At 41.5% G+C, this 19,528-nt stretch overlaps 1 protein-coding gene across 8 annotated transcripts in view; it reads left to right on the top strand.

Moving 5' to 3' along the window:
- Positions 1 to 19,528, top strand: part of NTRK2 (neurotrophic receptor tyrosine kinase 2) — a 327,349-nt gene that overhangs the window by 41,480 nt on the left and 266,341 nt on the right. For all 8 annotated transcript variants that reach the window (XM_038526948.1, XM_038526949.1, XM_038526952.1 and 5 more), the window contains exons 6-8: positions 5,586 to 5,722; positions 6,227 to 6,359; positions 9,038 to 9,343. In XM_038526948.1, coding sequence (XP_038382876.1) covers positions 5,586 to 5,722; positions 6,227 to 6,359; positions 9,038 to 9,343 — 576 coding nt within the window. The remainder of the gene's footprint in view (positions 1 to 5,585; positions 5,723 to 6,226; positions 6,360 to 9,037; positions 9,344 to 19,528) is intronic.

The raw sequence follows: 19,528 nt of genomic DNA, 5'->3' as shown, positions 1-19,528 counted from the left end.
CTATGTGAGTATTCTGGAAGTTAGATTTTTTTTCTTACCATCTTAGCTGGGTTGATTTTTTTTTCTCCTGAAAAACATATGCAAAATCTAGTTTACCAGTTTGCTTTACTTTTACTAAGGATCAGCTTCTGTCTCCTAAAATAAAGCAAGCGGCACAGTGGACTATTGTTTTCCTTTATCTTTTTTCGAATGGGAAATAAAGCTGTTTTTGCTAACCTGTCAGTTGCTGACACAGTTTTTGTGTTTAGAAGTTTTCTGGTTGCTGTCACTGTAATGACACAGCTCACACAAGCATAGAAGCTCAATTTCCAATTTGGGCTTGGAAAGTCACTTTGCTAATTTTCTGTCATTTTTGTAACTGGGTGTAAAGCAGCTACTTCTAAATAGGTCAGGCTTATTCTGGCTTCTTTCCTGGTAGCGAAATATATATGCTTTAGGAGACAGAGAAATTGGAAGATATGCCAAAAAGATAGAATGTGAGAGGAGAGAATAGACAAAATCATAATTTACTTGATTATTTTACACATGGAATGATGACCAAACACAAAATGAACAGAGCCCAGGATCACTAAAACAAGATGAGAAAGAACATAATCCCAATTTACGGGTGAAAATTGAAACCCAAACCGGATGCATTTCATTTCCTGCAAAGCTGAGTTGATAACTCAAAATAACTAGAGGTTACTATTTCTCCGTTAGTAGAAAGTGAGACCCTGACTGCTTTTTTTTTTTTTTTTTCAATGAGAGGTCAACTGAATTTACTTTTACCTAATATTAGTAATGAGTATTCCTTATCCCTTTGGAATGGTGATACAGGAATGGAGAGAAACTTCATTCTTTAAATTAGTGATCCTAAGACATAGTCAACATAGCGAACTCTCCAGAAGTGTGCCCTCACAGAGGGAAACAGAGGCATAGCAAAGCCCAGTAGAGAGGCAGCTAGTCAATGTATGGCCATGGACAGAAGGATGAGGGTCAAGTCCAGCTCACAGTCACTATCTATTTAGTTATGATACCTAATGAGCTTTAACTTCATCTGGAAATGGGGATACTACTGACACTTACTTTTAAGACTTTTCAGGATGCCACATAAGGTAATACGGACAATATTGCAGATGAAGTCTAGCACATACTAAGTACTCAATAAACGTTAGTTATTAATGTTATTACTATCATTGATATGAATATTTAGCTTTAAATACATTTTACATCTAATATTTAAATATATGTTTCTCTTACATTTGGTCAGATTACTTGAATTAAAAATAAAGCCATAACAAGGTACCACAGAGAAATGGTATACTCAAAAAAGCTCAGGGAATGTAAGATCCACGGAAGTGAACTGATTTGTTTAGAGCAGGACTTCTGACAGTTTTGAATATGTGGTGTACATACTGAACATCCAGAGTTACAGAATTTCCTATGGGCTCTTACTTTTTTAAATCTTAGATTTCCTCCCCACCCCCCACCCCATACAGAGTGTCTCAAGGAGTCTGAATCCCACAGAACACACTTTGGGGAAGGTTCCATGGACAAGATGATTGCTCAGGCCCCTGCTGAGTTTAAGAATAATAGTCATAGACACAAAAACTAGCAAGCAATTGTCCAGCCATCACTGATCATCTAAACCCTTGCTACTCAAAGTGTGGTCTGTAGAACGGGGAGTTTGCTAGAAATGAAGACTCTCAGCCCCTAATCTCAGACCTACTGGAAAAAACAACAACAACAACAACATTGGTTTTTAATCAGATCTGCTGGTGATTTATACTCACGTTACAGTTTGGGAGGCCCTGGTCTAAAGAAGTCAGTCTTCTCCCTGCGTGGTCGGGAACTTTCTGCCAAGGGTCTCCAGGCTGCTATGTCCCTTCTGAACACATCCAGATCTAGAGACATTAACCCTGTCTGCCTGGGTGGTAGGTCATCTCTTATCCCCGTGAGCTTTCTCAGAGTGTGGAGGAAGACCACTCTGATGCTCAAATCAGGATCCCATTACAGTAGTGCTAGAAGCTGTTGGAAGCATTGCTGAGCTTTGCTCTGTACTAGTGCCTATTTCAAATCTTATTAAGCCAGGAAATAGTGCCTGGCAAATGGTTTATCCTGCCTTGGCTGTTCATGCATCCCAATTCATTTTTATTGTGCTAATTAAACCTCAAGTGATATTTCAAGTACAGATTGTTTTTTCCATTATTGAATCTTTGGCCAGCATATTAATGCTTTAGAATTAACGTGAGTCAGATGCTTACTCATTTGTGGAAGACTTTACATCTAAAAGATCTAGACTTGGCAAATTTTGCACAGATTCCTTTGGAGACTGCTGTGACAGGGTGATACAATTTCTCTATAAATAAAGGAGACTCATTCTTCCTTCACAAATAGACACATAATTATTTTCTAAATGAACTGAATTCTTAGGTTATAGATATGTATTGGTATTTATGTTCTGTGCTAAAATGGATATGTGCAGTCTGGGAAGAAAGTGTAGCATAGTGGTGAAGATCTTGAACTTTGGGTCTGGATCCCAGGTCAACAGGTACGTGGGCAGTTTTTTTTTTTTTAAGATTTTTATTTATTTATTCATGAGAGACACACAGAGAGAGAGAGAGAGAGAGAGAGAGGGAGAGAGGCAGAGACATAGGCAGAGGGAGAAGCAGGCTCCATGCAGGGAGCCCAACATGGGACTCGATCCCTGGTCTCCAAGATCATGCCCTGGGCCGAAGGCGGTGCTAAACTGCTGGGCCACCGGGGCTGCCCTACGTGGGCAGTTTTGGAAGATGTATTTGACTTCTCAAGAATTCATATTCTTAATTAATTAGATGAGGACAAACACTTCACTTCATGACGATTGTAAGGATTAAATAAAACAATCATTTGAAGTACTAGAAAAGTTTCTGATTCAGTAAATGCCCAGTAAATACTACTACTATTACTGTAGTTAAACATACATTTTTAGAATTGTTAATCATATAAATTGAGGCATGCTGAAAAAGGTTTCATTAAGTTTTCTAGGGGAACTGAAGATTACGACATAGCATTCTCTATTGAAAGTCTCCATTTTAACCTTTTTTCCCCTGCTCAGAATTTCCAAACTATGATATCCATTTTTAAAAAGTAGGAAATTTATCCCATAGTTTGTATTCAAGATGCTGAGAAGGATGTCTCCAAGCTCTGTTGGTGGAGGAGGTCCTATCTGGAGTACAAGCACCGTGACAAGGCCCTGGGTCTGAGATCCCTCCAGCATCAGCAGATAAATCTCTAAGCACAAGAAAATGGGAGAGGAGTCAGCAGGACACAAAGACTTGCAAGCTGAGAAGCAGGCAGACAATAGAAACTGAGCTGATGGCTGAGAATGCCCATTACCAGGTTGCCAGCAGGCAGAGGCAAGGGGAAATTGGTTTGGGCCACAGAGCTACTAGCAGGCTCAGAAAGAAGCAGGTATGCAGGCAACACCAAAGCCAGGAGATTGGGTCAGGTCACTGATGGAGCAGTTAATCCCATTTTCATTCCATACATTCCAGGTGACTGCAACATACCCTTCTCAGCAGAAAGCCAGGGTATATTTTCTAGAGAGGATCAAACAAAGATTATGAGGAACTCCAGAAAGAGTTGAGGCTGTGAGAACCATAGAGAGAATGATGAGCTTACCTACTGAGTATCGTTATTTGCATCCTTCTTCCTCTTCCAGGCAGGACAGTGGAAGAGCAATTATCTGAATAATTTGACCAAACCCTGTCCCAAAGTGGTCTAATGATACCGACACCAGGCAGTACCCAGGAAAAAGGCCAATAATACTGCCCTCCAACAAAGCTGACAGTTAAATGCACACAGTGCTTCTAGTACTTTTTTCTTAAAGATGTGTGTGTGGCCAATGATACCCACTCTTTGAGAAAAGCTTATAATAAGAAAGACAAATATGAACAAACAAAAAGATGAAGGAAAGCAAGTTGCAAGAAACAGTGTTGATATGAAGAAAAGAACAATTCAAAAGAAATGGCCAACATCTCAGATCAGGAGAAGTTGCAGCCAGGAGACAAAAAGCAGGGTGCTATAGAAATAGAAGATCATTCAGGAACAAAAGAAGAGCCTTGGAAGCTAAAAATATGACAGATTGAAAACTTCGGAGTATGAAACTCAGAGTACTAAGGGGCATTTTAAAGATAGAACAAGGCTTTCTACTGGTTGCTGACAGGAAGGGTTCTGAAGTCATGCGGCCGCTGAAAGCTGGGTCTTGCTGGGAAGTCCTCTGCCAACGGTGGGGACACCAGGAGACGTATGCTGTATAGATCTTTGTCCAGGCCGGTTTTGGTAATAAAGAATAATGGCTTTGTCATCAAGGACCGCATCACAGGAGAGGGGTTTATGGACGGTTTTGTGGAGATAGTAAGAGAGCACTAGGTGGGTGGGTTAATTGCAATTTAATGTGTATTGAAGATGCATTGCTTTCTCTGACCTCTGGGACACTCCTGAGTTAATGACATGTCATAGGTCCTTGGGTCACAGCTGTCAGCGTGAACGCAGTCCCAAGCAGAGTTTCTGATACCAACTGAGGGACTAGCTTGACAAGCAGGGCCTGGCATATTGTTGTGCTGTCTGGGATGTGCCTTCATGCAGAAAATACTGTGAGTCCCATGAGGTTTAAAGCATTGTAAACACCCAATAAGTGTGATAATTTAATGAAATGATAATGGCATCGGTAAAACTAGCTTTTGAAATGTGAAAGTATAGATCCACATGACTTTTTAAAAATCATACTATAAATTTTACAATAACCCATTTTTCCTATGATATTTAACTCTGACTTATATGGCTTTAGAACATTCTAGTATGGTGATGATCAAACTTCATGTCTAAAGAATGCTTTAAAACTGCATTTTCTTGGGGCATCTGGGTGGCTTAGTCAGTTAAGCATACCACTCTTGGTTTCAGCTCAGGTCATGATCTCAGGGTCCTGAGATCAAGCCCTGCATTGGGCTTTGAGCTGAGGGTGGAACCTACTTGAGAGTCTGTCTCTTCCTCTCCTTCTGCCCCTCCCCGCTTTAAAACAACAACAATAAAGCTCCCCATATTACATTTTCTTCTGTAATCTATTTCAAAATCTAGGTCTGGTAGTGGGGTTATATTTATCAGTTACTTAATGTAAAAAATGGATTTATGCAAAAAATGTAGATGTCTCTCACCCTTTTGTTTTTGACAATAAATAAGTAAAGGGGAGGAGGGAATAAACAAGATAAAATGGTGTGCCTATTTATGTGCGAAAAGCTGGGTTAGCAACTGTAGAACAATGAAAGAGTAGAAGACCTAGTTTTATAAACTAGTTTTTTTTTTTTTTAAGGAAAAAGTTATTCTGCAGTAATATTTTTAAGAAATGTACAAAATTTGTTTTCAAATCTTATAACCGCACATTTTTTATTCATGTTAAGTCTGTAAAGCTTACCAACCCAACACTTTTTCAGAGCAACATAAATCTGTCTCAGAAAGTAAATGATTACAGATTCTACAGCATGAAGAGTTTTCTATTTGTTGTGATTATTTTGATAATGCACTGAACTATTTGTATATGTCCCCACTTAACTTTTCTTCTTCCACAGGTTTGCCATCAGCAAATTTGGCTGCACCTAACCTCACCGTGGAGGAGGGAAAGTCTATCACATTATCTTGTAGTGTTGCAGGCGATCCAGTTCCGAATTTGTACTGGGATGTCGGTAATCTGGTTTCCAAACATATGGTAAGGCTTTTGTTTGGCTCCGTGTTCCTAAAGAGATGAGAGTAACTCAGAATTTGAGATTGTATTCACCTAGTGATGATCATTTAATATTTTATGGGGCCAGATAGCGAAATCTATGATGAGTGTTTGATGTACATTTACTTTTTATTTATCTTTATAATTAACAAATTTAGTTGTGTATATCCAATAGATCAGAGTCTCTGGGTCTCTAGTGAGCCTTCTTGTGTCCTTGTGAGCTAGATGAGGGATGCTTCTTTGGTCTCTTCCCTTGGAGAAAGGTAGATAGGAATTCAAGGATTAAATCAACTTTACACATTAAACAGTTATCATCTCGAGAAACAGAATAGCTCCTGATTTATTCTTTTGCCTGGCCCCAATTCAGGCCAGAAACCTTTCTAATGGTATGTATATATTTTTTTCTTTCGTTAGGGGGAAAGACCCACATCTCATCACTTTGGGATCAGTCCTAATATAGATTATTTTTGTCTGTTAATTCATTTGTAGAATGAAACAAGCCACATGCAGGGCTCCTTGAGGATAACTAACATTTCATCTGATGACAGTGGAAAACAAATCTCCTGTGTGGCAGAAAATCTTGTAGGAGAAGACCAAGATTCTGTCAACCTCACTGTACATTGTACGTAATCAGACTGGCATATGTTTTTAACAGCAAATGATTGTGGACACACCTGCATTTGTCATCGGGGCACTCTGGGTGCTGCTTAAATATGTTAAAGAAAAAGTGTGTGCAGTGTTTTGTGTGTACTCTTTAAAAGAAATAGCAGCCTCTTTCATGTGTTCTATCTGTTAATCTCTCTTACTTATGCATGTTTTTCTTTCAAGCTGTTTTTTTTTTTTTTATCTTAAGCTTGTCCTCTCATGGCCTCCTTTTTTTTTTTTTTTTGTCTTGTTTTGTTTTTTTGAGAGAACATATTTTGAGCTGGTTATCCTCCTCTTGTTAATGAGGTTTAGTTTATATTCTGATAAACAAGTTTCTAAAATCTTTTTCTCTATAAAAGCAATATGAAGATTTAGAGTTATGGCACCTCAAGTATTGGGCTGGCTGTTTACAAACACCCAGTTGTGCTATCAGTGCAGTGAAACCGCATTGGTTTGACATCAAGTTTCTGTGGGAAGCTTGGTGGAGTCCTAGTTAAATTATTAAAAACTCTTATCACTTGCAGAAACTTTATTATAATCATTTCAAATTTCTGCATACATTGAAACTAAGATGCAGGATGTTAATGCTTCTGAAGTACATGTGCATTATTTGCCAGTATTGTAAAATCTTAACATTCCAGGTTGTAGCATTCAGTGTGAACATGTAGTCAGTAAAAGTCACATGTATTTTGCACGTTGTTCCAAATTCTGAGCTGGTATGGTTAAATGAATGAGGTTTTACTGTATCTAGATCAAGATTTGGAGGAGAAAACCACAAGTGGGCACGTGTGTATGTGTGAATACACTTTACATACCTGTAGACATGTGTTGGTATAGTGGTTAGTGTTCACACATTCAGCATGCAGTTGTTGGAGTGTGTGACTGCAGTCACCAACCATAGTCCTTTGTCACTATCAATACTACCACTGTGCCCAGTAGGTACTAGATTCATAATTTCTCATCATTTTGACCCACCAGAAGCCTAGTATCAATGTTATCTCCAAACATATGCAATCCGCTTCCAACTTTATGTCCTTAAATCAACACCTCACCAAAAGCTCTTTTGAGCATGGTGGAAGGAATAAGTGGGTCCTGGCCATGGGGGCCTGGACTGGTGGGAAGAAGGTAAGTGTTTTATCCTACCCCACTGGGGTCCTTGTATTTGTAACACAGACCTACAAATCGGGGCACTCATATTCATAATCTTCTCAGTTAATCTCTATGGTGGTCACCATGGTCTGAAGAATTGGCCTTATATATCAAAATCTAGATAAAGAATAGAGGGAATAAATGAAAGAATTCTAACAAATGAGATAGCTTTGGTAGTGACTCTGATCAAAATGTATTTGTTAGCAGGCTGTGATTTTTCCCTTTGTGTGATGAACACATATAATAGGGAAGCAGGGCCAGGAGAGAAGGGCTTCTGGTCTAGGCCCAGACCTAGATTCCTGTTCCAGATCTGTCTTACTCACTAAACTTGACCAAGTCATTTGACCTCACAGGACTTGGGTTTCCTGACCTGAGAAACGATGCTATTAGATCTCTAGAGGTATTTTCCAGTCTTTGATTGTATTGTTAACAAAGTCAGACCACATTAAAATAAACCACTATTAAGGATTTTAAATACTTTCATTCAGGAAAAGTACTCTGTTTAAAGATGCTACTTGAATGTTTGTTTCCCCAAAGCATAAAGTGCTTGATTTTTAAAGTTAAAGTAATCTCTAGTTTGTTTGTCTAGGTTTGAATAGTACCCCAGACATTTAAAAAGGATCAAAACATTGGCTTCTGAAATCCTAGCAAAAATGGAGTATGCTGTAATGAAATGTGATGCTTTTTTTTTTTTTTTAAAGATTTAGTTATCTGAGAGTGAGCAAGGGAGATGCAGGAGTTGGGATGAGGGTGCAGAGGGAGAGGAAGAGAATCTGAAGCAGACTTCCTGCTGAGTGCACTGGGACTCAATCCAATGTGGGGCTTAGTCTTAGGACCCTGCGATCATGATCTGAACCGAAATCAAGAGTCAGATGCTTAACTGACTGAATCCTCCAGGCACCTCAAAAGGTGATGCTTTTAAAGAGCATTTACTATTGGCAATTGGTGAAAAGTACCAATTGATCCTACTTTATAATAATGAATCAGCACTGGTAGGACCATTCATGGCATTGGTCAATTTGATATGTTTTAGATAAATTACGTGAGATCTGGGCTTCCAGCAAGATTTCCAAAGTCATTTTTGTCAGTAATTCTGTTGCTTGGTGAAGTACATAAAAATAGTGGCCCTCAGCGTTTTGGTGATGAATCTACATAATATCACGGCATATTTATTCAAAACCAAAATTGACTTCAAATGAACTCTTTCTGCTGTCAGAAATCTCTGCAATCTATTCGGAGTTGGTTCTCACACTGAATAGATTTGAAAAATGACTATGATTCATAGGTCTTAAGTATAGGGAAAGGAGTCTCTTTGAAGCTCTCTGTTGAGAGTTCAATCAACCTTGATGATGACTCAAAATATTGATGGATTCCAGAGTTGCTGGTCCTGTATTTTCTGAAACCAAACAGTCATTGAATAAAACCCCTTATTGATGACACAGAAATCTGGAGATGGGGAGAAATCTGAGTTTTCTGATGCTATTAACTCTTTCTTTTTCAATTTAGTTGCTCCAACTATCACATTTCTCGAATCTCCAACCTCAGACCACCACTGGTGCATTCCATTCACTGTGAAAGGCAACCCCAAACCAGCGCTTCAGTGGTTCTATAACGGGGCAATATTGAATGAGTCCAAATACATCTGTACTAAAATCCATGTTACCAATCACACGGAGTACCATGGCTGCCTCCAGCTGGATAATCCCACTCACATGAACAATGGGGACTACAAGTTAGTAGCCAAGAATGAGTATGGGAAAGATGAGAAACAGATTTCTGCTCACTTCATGGGCTGGCCTGGAATTGATGATGGTGAGTATCTGATGCTTTTGCATCTGGGGAGAGGATTGGGTATATAACTCAACTGTTGACAAAATGGTGCCCACAATAAACCACCTCCAAAACCAGGGGCTTAAGACATTATTATTTAAGTCTTGGCTATGGGTCAGCTGGGGCAGTTTTGTTCTGTGTGTCTTGATTCTGGAGGGCAGGTGAATAAGTAGTGGCTACATAGGAGACCTCCATCTTAGTAGCCAGTGGAGATGGCAAGAGGGCAACTAGAAATAAGCTTGGCTTCTCAGGGCCTGGCTACTGTACTGGCACATGGTCTCTTCAGGCCATATACCACCAGCCAGTGGAAGCCGTAAGGCCAAAGCCAAGTCCAGGGGCAGGGACTCATACTCCCTAGGAGGTGATGGGGGGATGAACAGTAGCCTGATGCACACATTATTTTTATTTCAAGTGTTAAATGATGTTGTTACCCCTAATGGCAAAACCCATGCAACCTGTGCACTGGTGGACAGTATTTGGATGGCGCATCTGTTTCCTAGCTCCTTATCCGTTTGGAATTTAGAGTTATGCCCACTTGCTGTGGATGAGGAGCCAGGGTCCTGGAATGTGTGGCATACCTGGGTGGAGTGGAAGCATTCTTCTATCAGATCCTGAGTTGTCTTTATAGGAGTGGTAATGGCCCCTCTTGACCAATGGTTTGGACTGGGAAAAGGATGGCCAGCATCAAGAGTCCATTTCACGGCCAGCAGGAGAATTCCAGTGTGAGCCCCAGTAGTGGCAGGGACGAACATCGTGCCTTTATCTGCTTCAGATACTGTTGTTTTGTAGAGTATTCTTACTTTCTAGATCTTGATGCCCAGATACCTGATAACATTGTGGAGGTTGAGGCCTGTTTGGGCACTGGGGCCTGGGTGTGAATAGAAGTCGCTATAGTGGCCCTCAGTTCATCACAACCGCACAAAGATGGCATGGTGGAGGAAAGGGAAGGAGGAGACTTGGAGGCCTGTGAGGCAGGGGCTACATGGGCAGCATGAGCTTGCGGGGCGCAGCCCCGTGGACACAGATGACGCTTGTGAAGCCACCTTCAGCAAATATGGAGAGTACAGTCATTTCGTTACACAGTAAGCCTCTCCCAATATTACCCTGGTATCTATTAAATAGCTTTTTAAATGCACAAGCTTCCTGAGCATGTTTAAAACATTTGAATTATGTGAATTTGATTTACAAATAGCCTTTCAGGAGCACATAAAACAAGCTACGTTTGGATGCCTTAGCAGACTACCACTGGCAGTTGTCTATTCCATTAAATCTTCGTCTTCATTGAGAGTTTAGCTGCTTGGCTACATTTGCTATAGTAAATCTCTAGATTACTGTTTCTTTCTTCGCGTTTGGGGGAATACAGCCTTACAGTGAAATCCACAGCCTCTGCCTGGGGACAACCACTTTATGTTTGTTTTTAAATAAATATTTTATTTGTGAATGATTTTGGGTGTTTAGGGAAGCTGCAAAGACACCACAGGGTCCCCAGACACCCCTCACCCAGTTGTTACTATTGTGAATGTCTCTCATTATTGCAGGGTTGCCTTTGTCCAAAGGAAGAAACTGACATTGGTGCATTATTATTAACGAAACTTCAGGCTTTATTTGAATTTTGCCAGCAGCTGCCTTTTGAAACCGTTGGAAGTGAACTTGATTCAGGGTGAGGGTCTGGCATTGGAAAGTTTTAGAAATTTTCTGTGTGCTTTGATAGATGCTCAGTGCTGCCAGAGTAAAGCCACTACTAGCCTCTGTTTAATACAGAGGTGGATGTATTTTCTTTTGAACATTTCTGTGTGGTGCCAATATTTGGTAGAGCTGTACTCTTCTTATCCATGTGGCCTCATTTTTATCAATCATTTTTGTTTAGTTTTAACTTAGCTAATGATAGGAAAGAATTGATTTCTCGTGTAAGAATAACTTGGAGAGTCTCACATATTCCCTTTAAAGGAAATGATCATCTATCAAAAATAAAAGTCGAGGTTAATTTTACAAACACGTTGTTCTTTCTTCTTGTTCATTTGTTTTTATCAAGTCTTTAAAAAATATATATCTGATTTTTAAAAAGGGTGATTTTTTTTTCCTCTTTAAGTATTTACTCAAGGACTGGCTATCAGGGAGTAATAAATGAAAGTGGAAATAAAAGAGACTTGGCCCAGGGTGATAGTGGATATAAATGGCTCTAGTGGGCCATAAACCAGTGTGACCAATTAGAGATTGACCTCACTTGGCTTGTGTGATAGGAATCTTTGGTATTTATGAGATTTGTAGCCATAGTATACAGATAATGGCCTTTTAAAGAATTGCTTCCTTACCCTCTTACTCTCCTTTAATAAAGAAAAATAAACAAATAGCAGATACATATATATTTCCCTGCTGGTCTGAAGTCTACCAGTTTGGGATGACAGGTCAAACGTGGGTTTACATTCCTTCGGTATTTCTGTTGGTGTCACATAGTAATTGGTAAGAAGTTTAGTTCTTACAGATCTTTTTGATAAGCTGTTTCAGCTACTTTCTTCCCAGTTGTTTTGATGAGATTTTTTTTTTTCACTGCAAGTTTCCTGACTCATGAGGAAGCAGGAGGCCTCTGATGGGTGAAGTGGGTTGCTTTTCCATATCCGGCCAGGAAAATTAAAATGGCAGCTCTGTCTGCCATCTTCGGGGTGTGCCTTCCTCATTTAGCTCAGAAATGGGATAGTCCCATGGCATGGGAATTCACTGTCTATTTGTAGATAGAAAATGAAGAGTGCTGAAAGAAATTAAACAGAAATAAAAACAAAGAAAGAGAAAGTCCCTAATACAAGAGTTGGTGAGCTTTTTGATGAAGAAGATGGACCGATTGAATGTAGTTCTAGTCCTGATGGGCTCTCATACCATGTGGTACAGAAAACCTGACCGTGGCAGTAGACACCCTGCTGCCTTCTGCTTGGAGAAACGATAGGCCAAAAGACCTGGATCTAGTACCAGCCAGGTCAAGAGGATGCCAGCCACAGGGTGTGAGGATGTGAGGCTGTTGGTAGAGATTCCCCATACAGTGTCTCTCCAGAGTGCCAGGACCTTGCAGACTCTGACACCAGACTCAGCCAGGGTGCTAATGAAGAAGGACAGGTGTTATCAGACCTTGCAATATCAGCAGGATCCCAGACACCAAGCCAGTGTCTTCCCATCTGTTAGTCACTGGCAACCTGGCTAGTGACCAAAAAAGGAAGGGGGACTTTCTCAAACTCCAGACACCAGATTAATCATTTTGGATCCCACATGTAGAACTGAACTCAGCACTGGTCAAGTTTGGGTCACATTTAAAGCACAAAACTCAACTTGTAGCTTCCAAATGAAATCTAGAGAACCATGGCATTTGCCTTTCCAGTATACTGAGGAATGCAGCTTATAACAACCAAACTAATTTTATTTCATTTCTATTTTCCATTGTCCCTCGAACATTCCTTCATTAGGAATAGTCTCCTCTGGCTAGTGAACACTATTGCCTTGCTCCTGCCTCCTCGTTGGTCATTGAAATCAACTGGGGAGTTTTAATCGTTATTTCATTAATTAGCACACATTTCTAGGACCAACCTCTAGAATTCTGATTCAGTGACTCCCGGATGAGGCTTGGGCTCTGGCATTTTCTATTTTTAAGAACCCTGGTTAAAAAAAAAAAAAAAATCCCTGGTGACTCCAGTGTGCAACCAGAGGTGAGAGGAGAGTCCCTGGTCTGAGTGAGAGCCCTGACCCAAGTAAGATTTTTCTGCTCATTGTTGAGTAACAGACAGTCCTTTGGACACTTTAGATTGCAGACAAAAATCTCAATTGAAAAATAGCACGTCCTTTCTGAGTTACAATTCAAAGCCCTGGACTTAATTTAAGGGCCAATTTGCTCTCCTTTGCTAGTTCAGGCTGGCGGGATGGGGGTGGGGGCTGGAGCTGGCTAAGGAGAGTTCGGGCCCTTAGTTGCCCAAGTAGAAGTCAGTGGGCCCAGAGCCAGGGTGGTAGGCAGGCAGATGTCCTTGCTGGTGGCTTTTTCTCTTGGGACCTGGGTGTGCTCACTGCTGATTCACAAACCTTCTTCCTGGCTAGCATTATGGGATCTTGGCAGTTTCTCTTTCTCTGGTCCCCTCTCTTGCAGTTTCATGACAATAAGCAAACGTGTCTCTATTCCAGCTGGTGGAAGCATCTCCTTTCTCAACACCAAGGAATGCAGCTTTATGTTGCTAAGGCCCCTCTCCCCTTGGGGCTGTGGTCAAGGCAGATTTTCTCTCATGCTGCCTCTGTCTAGTCCACCGGGAGTCCTTGTGACCCTTCATCCCAATACCTCTGGGCTTACAGGTGGAACTCAAATATCACCTGCATCTTACCACCACAGGTTGCTTTAGCCTTTGCTGGCAGGGGTCAGGCATTTGTCCTCAGAGCCTTCTGCCTGAAGGGAACTCAATTTGGGTTCTCAGAGTGCTGCTGTGGAGGCCCCATGGCTACATAGAAACTACTGTGTCAGTCCTGTATGAGCACCTTTGTCATGTCCTCTTTGGGACCTCTAGAAGTCTCAGTGTGAAGCAGAGGTTTCAAGGACATGGATCCAGATCTCAGCCATTTCCTTTGTGAATTCTGCAGTGTTATCCTTTGCTTAGGCAGACACACATGAGTATAATCACCAACGTACCCTTCCTCACTTCCCTTTGTGTTTGTCCTCTGTGGCCATTAGGGAGGAACTTTCTGTCCAGAAGTATTTTTCTCTCAGCATGGCTATGTCTTCCTCATCTAGAGGCTTGGGTGTGCCCAGAGAAGACCTCAGGACTCTGCCACTTGATTACATAAGAACTTTCTAGACTTGGTGCTCTAAGAAGAAAACTAAGTCACAGTTTAGTTCCTGGAGAGGAGCGTTAAATGTAAGCTCCTTTTCTCCCTCACCTCCCCAATCCCCATTCAGGATGGGCTCAGAGGTATATCACTGGGGACTAAACATTCTCCTGCCCTTACCCCTTCCCTTTGTCGCAGTCACTGCCACAGAATACTCCCCTCGCCCCCTCCGCCCCATACTTGGGTTTCTAGTTATTTTTAGGTCTGCTTTATGCTTCATTGTAAAATTGCCATCCTCTATGTCCACTAGGCCTTTTGACTTTGGTCAAACTTATGATGGACTTGAAAGTTAGGACTTCTCAAAATTTAATGAGCATAGCTTTACTGGAGATCCTGCTAAGACACAGGTTCTGATTTCATAAATTTGGGGAAGGGTCTCAGATGCCACATCTCTGACAAGCTCCCAGCTGATGTAGATGCTGCAGATCCCAGATCACACTTTGAGTAGTGAGGGTAGTTCCCTTCCGGCCTGCAGAACCTGGGAGAAGCCACTGGAGGAACTGCACAGGCATCCACCAAGATGGTCTCACTAACTCCTTGAGGACATTGATGAGTAATAATGATAACAATACAGAATAGTTTGTGCACAGAGATGCACTCTAATTGGGTTTGGCAAAAAGTAAGATGAATTCAATATGTGGCTTAAGGAGGCTTAGGGAGACTGGATAAAGTAGAGCCCTGGTGTAGCATGCATGTAGGAAGCATGGGCCTGTCTGGAGTGGCTCCAAAAATTCTACTTCGAGGCCAGAAATAAGACTTCTCTGAGATGACAGCGATCCACTATGTGGCTGTCATTGGCATTCAGTCCTATGTACAGAGAAGCACTCTTGTGAACACAAAAGTGTGCATGGAGACTGAGTGAAGGTTAGAAGGGATGAGCGTGTCTTTTTGAGAAGTGTAAGCAGAAATTAATGGCCGAGAGATTACTTGTGGGTGTAATCAGGAGGAAACCTGGGGCCTTTGCTAGCATCTTCGGATCAGATAGTGTGAGTTTCAATAATTGTCTAGGCCAGATATTTCTATAATTGGAACACGTTGATTGTTTAAGAGCAGATTCTTTGATTAAAATCTCACCCAAGTGATTAATACTGTAGGCTTGGCATGGACCTACCAGAGCACTAAGTGATAGAAAACCCGTGCTCCAAAGCTTCCCATTCTTCAGGCAGTACATAAAGAGTCTCTCTATGGCCCACTCATTCAGGAAGAATGTCACAGCTCAAGAATGCTCATTCACACAAGCGGTGGGAGTTAGTGACTTATGCTTCCTAATTCGGGAGCAGTTGTCTCGTATGCAAAATATGCGTCAGGAACAAAGTATAAATATTGGAAGAGTTCTCCCCACAGCTTCTCATTTGTGCTGTTTTATCAAAAGATTCATGACGTCTGGATGAACCAGCGCTCTCTGCAGCACTTAGAATTGCCCTCAAACTGGCAGATTTAGATTTGGTATACTTGGGCCAAAGAATGTAGGGAGAGGAAATTTCTCCAAATGTTGCACATTAAGAGAATATAAAGCCCCCGACGACTTGCTCTTTGGCCATTTGTCAGGACCCATGTCTTGTCCTGGGAGGGAAAGGAAAGAATGTTTGACCTGCTTTTCTGCCTTAAATAACCGCGAAGAGTATGGTTTGGCTATAGGCTCGTAATAATCATGATAATTAAGATTTATACTTAAATAGTACTTTATGTCTCAAGAGTACTAATGTTAATTAATTACGCTTCCCGAGGCTCCTGCTGAGTTGCCAGAGCCAATGCTATTATCCTCTCCTGAGGTATGGAACATTCCTTTGTCACAGGAAAAGTGAAGAGCCCCCTGATGCTGCATAGTAGTTCAGCCAAAAATGAAACCCAGACATCTGAGCCCCCAGTGTGTTGGGGCCCTGAGTTCAGCCTGCCAGTCAGAGAAGGAAGAGGAAAAGGATCTGGAAATTAGAAGGAGGGACTGCCATGAGTTAGACCACACTATTGACAAACAAAGGACGGTTGATTTGAAAAGAATGAATCTTTTGCTATCATTTGGAATTCTTTGAAATATGTCTAATGATCACACTAAACAGAGTCTGAAAATAGAATTGAGAGAGAAGTCTTTTTTTGTCTTTCTTTCTTTCTTTCTTTCTTTCTTTCTTTCTTTCTTTCTTCTTTCTTTTTTTCTCTTTTTCTTTTTCTTTTTTTTTAAGGGCATTAGAGAGGGACTAGAAGTAGAAAGAAAGAAGCAGATGTGTCTTCTGGCCTCCACCATCATTTTTATCTATGCAGCAGGACGGAAGGGGAAACCTACCCACTTTCCCACAATGTTTCTTTATCTCTTAACTGTAGAATCCTACAGTGAAAAAGTCATGGAGTTTTACTCATGAAGACTTGTGTAGACTCATAAGATTTACTCATGAGCTGTAACAGCTTAGAATAGAGAAGCTAGTGTCTTCCCTTTAAAGGTGTTGAACATGGAGGTAAAGGATGGTGAAGTACTTTGGTTTGATATTTTTGGGGAGAAAGGGATTTTACCATCCACTGTTAGAAGCCTGAATGCTCTAAGCTCTGTTGTTTGGAGGCGCAGACATCCCATGTGCTATCCAGAGCTTGGTCAGGAGTGCGGGTGTGGCCACAGTCCGGTGTGCTGTGCTCTGTACCTGTTGGTCCTGGTCCCCAAATTCCTGACAACATGCCTGAGGTTCAGAACAAAGCACACAGGCATGTAGCACCCACCAACACCTCAGCAAACTTTTCAGAAAACAGAATCAAAACATGAGACAGGCAACAATTTGTGTGTGGCAGACACCTTCTTTGGGTTGGGGAGGAGCCACTGTTTCCAGATAGAGTGAGCTGGCGGGTGGCTGATGCTTGTTTGGAATGGCATGGGGTTGACGAAGTTCCTGGGTTTCAATATTTTATTCCAGAAATTTCCATATTTTATTATGGTGGTTTTCAACATGAAGTTTTAGGGTTGGATGCCACCTCCTGGTGCCTCAGTCTGAGATTTCTTGCTTGATGAGCTACCTGGATGGTATTCCAGGGAGCACAGCTCTGCTCACATCCCTCTTACAAGCACATCGCTCCTTTATCTTTCATTCATTTTTCTTTGGCTTTTCTCCCTCAAAGTCAGTGTCTGCCTCTCCTTGCCTACCTTTTCGTCTTGAATATCTCAAACAGGTGTTTCTAACTTTAGCATATTTAAACTAAATGAAAGGAACCAGTTTGAAATTAGACTTAAAAATGACAGGGTATTTTCACAAAATGACCATTGCCAGAGGTCTGAAAAAGAAGGGGTGACTTTGTCCTGTGTTTGCCTTTAACGTGATGTTAATAACTACCTACTGTCAAAGTATAAACACCGTGGAAGGTTAGCTTGACCGAGAAGTTGCTAGAAGCAAAATACTGTGTTTGGTGAACCAGGTTTCGCTAGAGTACTGTGACCCTTGCTTGACATAAACTCTGGATCTGTGTGTCTTTCCATGTGTTGGGCTTCCTAAACCTTTGCCGAAGAGGCATTTCTTTACTGTGCTTTATGTCCTCATCAGACATAGTGTAGTATGGTCAGGAGAGGGAAGTAAGAACCACATGACTGTTCTGCCCACATTGTCTTTCTGTGAGTTTCATAATCCTGCACTAAATTTGAGTATTTCGGACAGTGAATATAAAGTGACTGCTCTTCTCATACATTTGAGAAAATGAAGTTAGGAAAATGTAGTCCTTTTCAGAAAGTGTAGACGTGACCTAAGGGTTTTGCTGCTGTACTTGGTGGGAAAGGCGTGTGCTCATATGAATTGTAAGTCTGGCAAAAGGTGAGTTTTCCAGATTATGGGCTAACCTATTTACTTTTACTCCCATCTCAAATCCTTTTTCTATACCTAACATTTGCTGCATTGAACTGATTCGATGTTCTGGATGTTCCCAGGGGCCCCGTGTGAGTAATGTGTTGAGGTGTTCCCTTTCTGTGACAAACTCAATTATACCTGAACATCAGGCATTTTCACTGCAGCCCTTCCAATGCATGGTCTAGATACATCTGGCTCTGAATCCTCAGCCTTTTTTCTTTTATGAGATTGCATGTCTAAGGGCAAGTGGCAACTGTATGTGGGTCCCTGAGGGCTTAAGAACAAATCAGCGTGACTGGTGAGTCCTAGTTTTCACACTAAAAGTCCTATGTTTGGGGAAAACCCTTCTTCCTGGACAAATTGCAAGGATTTGCCTGGGACTATCCCAGTTTTAAAACCTAAAGTTCACTGTCTCAGGAATGCCCTCAATCTCAAGCAGTCTGGGATGGCCAACCTAGTCCAAATGAAAGTCTGTATCTTTATATCCAAATAACTTTTAAAAATTGAATTGAGTTAATGAATTCCTTAAAAAACAGTATTTTTGGTCTTCCTACTTTGGCAACTATATGTTTATAATGACCTGGAAGACTGGGTTTGAGGATCGAATTCTCCCAGATTCTTGGAGGTCCATGCTGGAAGGTAGTGGTTTTGGTAGAGCTGGTTCCTAGGCCATAGCCCCTGCCCTGTGCCTCTGACTACATGATGAAAGATATGTGAGAAGCAGTGAGTGGGCATGTGGACACCCTCACTCACCTGCCCTTGCTCGGCCCTTACCCCTCCCTGGAGTCTTGGGTCAAAAGATGCTCATACTGGTGGTGTGGCCACCTGTGGGCTGACAGATGTGGAGAAAAAGCTAGCTAGTCCTAGGAAGTATGTTTGGGGTGTATGGGGAAGGAAATCTGGGCCCTGGGTCTTGTGGCCTGGGTCCTGGGTCCTGGAGTGAAGTCTAGAAGTAGAGTGTGGACTCTGGTGGGCAAGTATCCTTGCAGATGCAGACTTGTGTATAGAGGGCATAGTGAGGAGGAGGCCAGAGTGGGATCTTGTAAAGTAATGGATTACTGAGCAGTTCAAAGAATGACTTGCTCCCTTGGGATACTAGAACCTTTCCTTTAGTAGGGGTAGGAAATCCTCACAGTGACAGGATACCCATGCGGCTCAGGGACTTTGCAAAGGGAAAGGATTTCAGCACGTGGGTAGGTGCCCCGCATATGACATCACTAGGACTGCCACAGGAATTTCATGCTGCTTTATCCACTGAATCATCCTTCAAACTGCAAGACAGCTTTCAAGGCCCATCTCAAGAATGTCACACCTACTACAAATAATTCTAACAATAAATATTAACATATTGTAACTCAAGACTACTTTGAAATGGTGTTTGGGATAATAAAACTCAAAATGGTATTGAAATATGCTGGAATCAGTGAATTTGCATGAATTGACACAGGGCCATCTCATATGGCGACACAGGTTGTGCACTGCACAATTTCAGGGCTGTGTCATTAAC

Source organism: Canis lupus, chromosome 1, assembly GCF_011100685.1.
Source record: "Canis lupus familiaris isolate Mischka breed German Shepherd chromosome 1, alternate assembly UU_Cfam_GSD_1.0, whole genome shotgun sequence".
NCBI classification, from domain to species: domain Eukaryota; kingdom Metazoa; phylum Chordata; class Mammalia; order Carnivora; family Canidae; genus Canis; species Canis lupus.
Note: the sequence above shows the minus strand (reverse complement) of the source record. Positions and strands in the feature narration are given on the sequence as shown.